This window comes from Echeneis naucrates, chromosome 17, assembly GCF_900963305.1.
Source record: "Echeneis naucrates chromosome 17, fEcheNa1.1, whole genome shotgun sequence".
NCBI lineage: Eukaryota > Metazoa > Chordata > Actinopteri > Carangiformes > Echeneidae > Echeneis > Echeneis naucrates.
Window position 1 is genome coordinate 21,684,614 of NC_042527.1, and position 8,101 is coordinate 21,692,714.

The following is an 8,101-nucleotide window of genomic DNA, read 5'->3' on the forward strand; positions in this document are numbered from 1 at the left end:
GGAGTCCAGACCTCCAGGATCAGGATCAGGTGGTCATAATGTTGTGTAACACAACCTGTATTACTGGTGAGTCACGGCTGTTTTAGTAACAGTCACAGAAACTGTTCTTTCATGTTACCTGCTTATCCTGCTCAGGTGTGCTGGGGGCGGAGCCTCACCAATCCAGTCCAACAGTTACAGTACTAATGCTTTCTGCAGGTGAAGCGTTCCTGACTGGAGGTGTGGCCCCTCAGGGCTCCCTCTGTTTTTAACACCAGGACAGAGAGCTCCACCGGGGAGTCCCCACTGTCTTCGGTCTTCGTTGGATGTTTTTTAAGGAGACCTGACAGAGTGACGTCAGCATGGCGGGAAGCTGCGATGAATGTTCGCGGTAAGGTCACAGGTCGTCTGTCAGCAGGTCATGATGACATCATTGGTTCAGTTGCTTGGCAACATGTAGTGGTCCTAATGATGATGAAAACTGGTATCAAAGTGGAGTAAATATTCTGAATATTGTGTAAATGCAACATAAATGAATGAAAAACAGACTTTTCTACACCTTCAGAATAAAAGACAGAAAAAAGTAAATACAAAATAATAACAAAAATGACAGAATTAACATTCAGCTAGCCAACACAAAAGAAAGAAAAACCTTCACCACATGATTAGATTAGTTTCTCCATCATGAATTGTGACTGTCAGTTTGTGCTGTTGTAACTCTCCCCTGGTGCTTTAGCGCCCCCATGTGGTCAAACTCATAGTTGCACGTTGCCTCCTTCCTGCAGCTCGGAAGCTTTAGAATAAAAAAAACTGTCTGGATCAGTAAAAGTGGAAGTGATCAAGTGATTGATGTGATAAATCAAGTCCAGTAAATGAACCAATATGGGGCATGTTTAAACAGAATGAATGAATCTGTCGTCATTCATTTGGAAGAATGTTCTCACTTTATATTTGTGTGTGAAAAGCTGCTGCTGTCTCGTTCTACAGATTCACACGTTTGTCCTTCAAATATCTGAAGATCTCATGAAGGATTTTACTGTGAAAAAAAAAAAGAAATATTTCAACTAAATCAGATTCATTTAACACAAAGCCCAAAACACTGACACACATTTTCACACCCTGTCCCTATGGAAATACCACACAAACACAAACACACAAACACACTCCTCCAGTCTATACATCGCCCCGGAAACCAGGGGCTCGCCTAGCAACAGCTGGTGTGTTAACAGTTTCCTGAATAAGCCCCCACAGTACCCCCGTCTGTATGCACACCTGTGTGTGTGTGTGTGTGTTAGAAGCAGCTCAGCATCATTTGTTGCAGACACACTCTTCTCTTTGTTATGAACAAAATGTGTAGCAGCTCTGTTTGTGACGTCAGGGCGTCCATCTTTGTTCCCACGTTCCTTCACCAACCTCTGTTGTTGTGCAGCTCTTTGACTCTCCATCACTCAGGTGTTTCTCTTTAGTCAGCATCCAGTTTGTCTGAACAACTTTAACATTTGTGTCTTTGATCGTTCAGGGTAAAAAAAACTAAGTACACATGAGACGAGTCCTGCAGATGATCCTGAGCTAGAAAGTTTATATTAAGAAGAGACCTTCAGATCCAGAACAGACCAAAACCTCCTCCAGGAAACACATGAGCATCAGAACTGGACCAAGAAGCTGGTCTGGTCTGCTGGATCAGGCCTTGGGCCCCTTCTAACCCCCCTGGTGGACAGAATGAGGATGGTCTGTTCCTCCCATCATAAAGATATGATTTCACAGACCGCACCTACTGAGATCTGCTTTCCTTCCGGACTTTAGTCTCTGAAACTGAACAAACAGCTCAGTCTGCTGCTCTTCCGTCAGGACTCCTGTGTCTGGTCCGGTTCTCCTGTGTCTGGTCCGGTTCTCCTGTGTCTGCTCCGGTTCTCCTGCGCCTGGTCCGGTTCTCCTGCGTCAGCTCCGGTTCTCCTGTGCCCGGTCCGGTTCTCCTGCGTCAGCTCCGGTTCTCCTGCGTCTGCTCCGGTTCTCCTGCGTCAGCTCCGGTTCTCCTGTGTCTGCTCCGGTTCTCCTGTGCCCGGTCCGGTTCTCCTGTGCCTGCTCCGGTTCTCCTGCGTCAGCTCCGGTTCCCCTGCGCCTAGTCCGGTTCTCCTGCGTCAGCTCCGGTTCTCCTGTGTCTGCTCCGGTTCCCCTGTGCCCGGTCCGGTTCCCCTGCGTCTGCTGCGGTTCCCCTGTGCCCGGTCCGGTTCTCCTGTGCCCGGTCCGGTTCTCCTGTGTCTGCTCCGGTTCCCCTGTGCCCGGTCCGGTTCTCCTGTGTCTGCTCCGGTTCCCCTGTGCCCGGTCCGGTTCTCCTGTGCCCGGTCCGGTTCTCCTGTGTCTGCTCCGGTTCTCCTGTGCCCGGTCCGGTTCTCCTGTGCCCGGTCCGGTTCTCCTCGGTGTAGGATCATGGAGGTGGCGGCTCTCGGTCGGCCTTTCTGTGTCGGGATGTTGTACGACTGTCGCAGCGACGAACTCATTCCAGGTGAGGAACAAGCTGCTGATCCGGATCAGTTCGGATCAGATCAGGGTGTTTCCAGTTTTCTGATGCCACTGACTTATTTTAACGATGTAGAAACTTCATTCTTCTACTCCTGCTGCAGGAGGAGAACTTTAATATATTCATGAAACTGTCACTGAATTTTTGTTGAAATTTGACATTTCACTGACAAAAAACAATGATAAACATCTAAAATCAATGTTAGTCAGAATATAACATCAAATCATCACTAAGAAAATATTAAATGAATGTTTCCTATTGACTCACGTGGTTTGGAACACAAAGCATAAAGTGAAAGTTTAAAATGTGGAGAGCACCCAGTACAATTACATCACAAAGGTACACGTACAGATAATACCACAGATGGATGACTGACTTATAGAGCTGTAATGGAATTCATTCAGAATTTATTAAAATCCTCCTGAAACTTGAAACTTAACATGTTTCCAATCCTTTAGAGAATGAAGTAGACAAACATTTTTACAGATCTGAATGCCAGAAGAGCCTTCAAACGCACAAGAACTTAAACAACCAACGCCAACAGCATGGAAGTAGACCAACTGAAGGAACCCTTCAGTCGGCGCCGTCTGCAGTTCAAAGGTCGAGTCAGGGCTGACTCATCATCTGCTGGCTGTGGTTGGAGGGGCAGTGAAAACTGATTTATGACACATTTCTGGACAAACATGTATGTTCTCTGATTAAAGGGAGTAAATGTGGCTGTCTGGAGCTGATTCCACTGCAGACATGAAGCTGACAACTTCCTTTCTCCCCCTCTAAGACTGAAGGCGGCCATTTTTGTTAGAGAAGAGCCGGGTCAAATCCTGACCTCCTTTCCTTCTCCTCTCCTCTCTCTCCTTTCTGTCTAAATATTGTGTCAGTGATGATGGTGTAATACTTTAGCATTAATTATCATATATATATATATGATAAAAAGGCCGATCAACTGTTTTATACAAAAACTCCTACACATAGTTAGCATTGCCCTCATAAATGTTAATATCAATGTTGTCACCAATAACTACATTAAACAGTCATTTAATGTCATCATGTGCTAGCGTTTTATCGGTAATGCTACGGCTACACAGCTAGCTATAGTTGGTTTAAATTTAGCTAAGCAGTGCTCGTGCAATATTTTCGGTTAGACATCAGCTAAATTATTAAATTTAACAGGAAATAAATGACACTGAATTTTTTTTTTTCCTAAGAGTCTGTCCGCCATGCTCTCGACTCTTTGTCTCTTCCTGACTGTTGGTGCTGTTAGGATGCATTCAATAACAGAAGGACTTGGAAAATATCTTCCCACCAAAAAGAGACACTTAAACCATTTATAAATCCATTTAACATCTTTAAGTCCCACTTTAAGTTCCCATTAAGTCAAATATATGTTTTGTTTTTACTTGAATGTTGAATAAATCCTCATGTCCCGTTTGTTTTTGACTGAGTAAAGAGAGAGGGATTCCTGAGCTCCGTCTGACAGTCCGATAATACAAATGAACTAATGTTAATACAAATTCAGTGTTGAAAAAGTAGAATTCTAAATGTTAGTGTTTGTCATTTTCTAATAAACCAAAAATGATCAACATTGACTGAATAACATTTAAGCTGATCAGTCACTGTCAGCGCGGCTGAATTGGGGAACAAGATGTTTTCGTGTTCGCACATCATCACATCTGTTCATTCAACATTTGATTTGTGTTCTAAACCAATATCATGTGAACCTGTCACAGAAGGAGCAGCAGCACATGTTAACCACTGAGCAGTTTCTCACTCACTTTGGATTTCTGTCTCAGTCTCTGATGTGAAATAAACAAAAGTTTCACTTTTTGGCAGGATTGACACTGTGGGACCGGGACGACTTGGAGAAAAACACCCGAGAAAGACGACAACTCAACAGTGACTTTGAGATAGTCGCATCTGAATCAATCCAGGACAAAACCTCAGCTCTAAATGTTGAAGCTTCACTAAAGGCAAGTTTCTTTGGTGGACTGGTCAAAGTTGGTGGATCTGCCAAATACCTGTATGACAATAAAACTTCCAAAAAGCAGGCCAGAGTAACATTAAAGTACAAAACTACCACCAAGTTCCAGGAACTGTCAATGAATCATCTGGGAAGAGACAACATGAAGCATCCGTACGTTTTTGAGAAAGGCATAGCCACACATGTCGTCACAGGTATTCTCTACGGGGCACAAGCCTTCTTCGTGTTTGACCGTGAGGTGTCAGAACAGGAAGATCATCAAGTCATTCAGGGAAACTTAAAAGTGATGATCAACAAGATCCCCACCGTCTCTATCGGAGGTCAAGGTTCTCTGAACATGGAGGACGGAGACAGAGCTGACGTTCAGAAATTCTCCTGCAGGTTCTACGGAGACTTTTGTCTGGAGAAGAATCCCGTGACCTTTCAGGATGCAGTCGAAGTCTACCAAAGCCTCCCAAGACTGCTGGGACCTAACGGAGAGAACACCGTCCCAATCAAGATCTGGCTGCTGCCGCTGACAGTGTTAGATTCTTCTGCTGCTCAACTCGTCCGACAGATAAGTCTCCAGTTAGTTCAGGACACACAGAATGTCCTGGAGGACTTCAGGGAGCTGGAGGTCAGGTATGAGGACGCAATGACGACAACAACTGCACAGCAGTTCCCTGAAATTAGCAAAAAAATCAGAGGTTTCAAAGAAAAGTGCTCTCAGTTCAAGCTGGAATTTCAACAAAGATTATCAAAGCAGCTTCCTTCTATCCGAGGAGGAGGCGAAAACGAGGCTGGGCTCGCAGAGACGATCAGGAAGATACATTCTTCTCCTTTTAACAGCAAAGACCTCAACGAGTGGATGGACTGCAGGGAGAGAGAAATCCACACCGTCAACATGATCACCAACAGGATGAAGAACACAAAGATCATCCAAACCCAAAGTCAACTGTTCCAAGAAGCCATCAATGCAGAGCACGTTGTGTGTTTTGTCTTCACCTCACTGGGAAGTGACGACCGCTTCATCTCTACTTTATCAAACTACTTACACCAAAGAACCGAACCACAACACCCTCATGATGCCGAGAGGGGACAGTGGTTTGCCTCCAAACGCCTCACAGAGGAAATGAGGAAAAAAGCGAAGCTCTTCAGTGACTTTGCCGAGGAGAACAAGGACAGCAGGAAGACCAAGTTCGTGGCAGTTGGTTTGACAGATGAAACTCAGAAAGGCTCAAGCATCCACCTTTATAAGGACGGTTTCTCTGACAGCGAGAACTTTGAGCCTCCGTCAGAGCCTGAAGCCGTGACAGCGTCCAACACAAACCAGGACAGCGTGACACTGAAGATTTGTGCGCCCAGATTTGGGGCACAGAACGTCACCTCCTACTCTGTGGAGTACAGAGTTCTAGGAGAAGATGGATGGACTCAACAGACAGTATCCACAGCTGGAGAAGTGAAGGTGAGCCATCTGAGTCCTCAAACAGAGTACGAGTTCAGATGCAGGGCGGTGACCTCAGTCGGTGTTGGACCAGCCAATCAGCTCAGTGCTTCCACGCTGCCCGGCATCCCCGGTCGTGCCACTAACCCCAGATCCCTCAAAGACTCCCTCAAACAGACAAGTGAACGGATAAACTACGACTCTCCCTCCATTTTCAAACTGTCTCTGACGGAGGACAGACTCAGCAGCCGCCGATGTCGGAGGTTGACCTTGGGCAGAGAAAGCTCCAAGGGAAAGCGAATCATGATTGTCTTCGGAGCGACTGGATCAGGAAAGTCGGACCTGATAGATGGGATGATCAACTACATCGTTGGAGTGGAGTGGAAGGACAGTTTCAGGTTCATACTAACCGATGGGGGGTTGCAGAGACCAGCAGCGGAGAACCAGAACTCCGTCCTCACAGTCTACAAGCTCAACCATCAGGAGGGCTTTAGAATCGATTATTCACTGACCATCGTTGATGTTCCAGAATTTGGAGAACACCCAGACGCTGAAGGACACATGAAGATCTTCCAGCAGCTCCACAGTTTCCTCCTCTCCGAACAAGGAGTCAGTGAGGTTGGCGCTCTGTACTTTGTGGCTCCAGCCTCTTTAAGAGCACTCACACATACACAGAAATATACGTTTGACTTTATCATTCCAAACTTTGAGGAGGGCATGTTAAACAACGTAAGAGTTCTGGTAACGTCCGCAGACACACAACGTCCAGCAGTCCTCAGGGCCATCACTGACTTTAATGTCCAATGTGCTAAAACAAGAGAAGGACTTCCAGTTCACTTCAAGTTCAATAATTCAGCTCTGTTGGCCCACAGCACAAGTACGAAGTTGTGGGACAGCGAGATGGAAAACATGAAGAAGTTTTTTGAAGCTTTACGTTCAGAGACCAAAAGGTGGATAGTTACTGAGAAAATGATCGAATTTGCAAAAGAAAAGGAGAAATATTTCCAGATGTTCTGAAGGCTGATTGAAAAGCTAAAATCTGAATGGAGTGTCCAGGTAATATAATCGGAAAGAAAGTTGAAATCAAGGAGAACGAGGAAGTTAAAGAAGAAACAATCCAACAATCAAAGAGCCTAAAGATGTTCAGCCGGCGAAGCCGAGTCCTCTCTCCACTCCACAAATCTGAACAAGTCCAGGACCTGATGGACGCCAGTGACACAAACCTACATCAGAAGCTTCCAGAAAATAAAGACAGAATGAACAGGCGCTTCAAGGACCGACTGTATGTCTGATCACACCTGAGAATGACATCAGATCATAAAGAAATATTCTTAAAATCACGAGGTTTTTATTCACAGGTTGTTCTCTGTAATATGTTGAGAGGGTGGACACCATTTGTCCATCTTACTTAAATAAAGATGATTTTGTTCCTCCAAACTTTTACAGTTTAACTTTGATTTCCTCACTTTCTGGAAGAATTCAACTATTGTAGCTTCCTTGAAAAGTGTCAGCAGGGTTTAACATGGCCCAGCAGAGGGCGCTGTTTAACTTTGTCTGTCTCAGCATGAGCTGATCTGACCAATCAGAGCAGTCTTCTCTGATTTAGCATCTCATTAAAGCGTCAGCATTTTTGCTGACTGTGACTTTTTCATCTTGACAGCTGTTACTGTTGCTTAGCAACATGTGATATTATTCTAGGAAGCAGAGTCGAGGTCAACTCCAGGGAGTTCCACTGTGTCCTACGGGATGACGAGCCAACAGTGAGCAGGAGTCCAGGAGCTGGTCGGATCTGAAACAGTCCGGAGAAGTTCGTTTTGGCATTTTAAATTAGATCACTGGGGCTAATGCTAACCAGCTACCCCTCATTGATAATCCAGCTGTGGCTCAGTAACACCACACCAGAGTGTGTATGTCACACACACACACACAAATCAATCCAGATGTCACATTATGGTCTTAATCCTGTTAATTTCACATTTATTTTTTTCAGTCTGCTGCTGATGTGGATTTGTCACATTCAGGTAATGGTGGAATAAACAGATGCTGCTCATCACTGATCTACAGACTGGAGGGGGGGGGGGCAGAAAGGAGAGGGAGGGGGGAGAAAGAGGCAGAGGGAGAGAGAGGGAGAGGCAGAAGGAGAGGGAGAAGGAGAGAGGGAGAGAGAGGCAGAAAGAGGAGAGGGAGGGGGGAGAAAGAGGCA

The 8,101-nt window shown here is 45.5% G+C and overlaps 1 protein-coding gene across 1 annotated transcript; it reads left to right on the forward strand.

The window, feature by feature from the left end:
* The first annotated feature begins 328 nt into the window (after positions 1-328).
* On the forward strand, positions 329-7,329 carry LOC115057947 (uncharacterized). Its single transcript, XM_029525208.1, has 3 exons — positions 329-370; positions 1,828-2,482; positions 4,328-7,329. The coding sequence occupies exons 1-3, from the start codon at positions 362-364 to the stop codon at positions 6,913-6,915; spliced, it is 3,252 nt and encodes a 1,083-aa protein (XP_029381068.1). The 5' UTR covers positions 329-361; the 3' UTR covers positions 6,916-7,329.
* Positions 7,330-8,101: the final 772 nt, after the last annotated feature.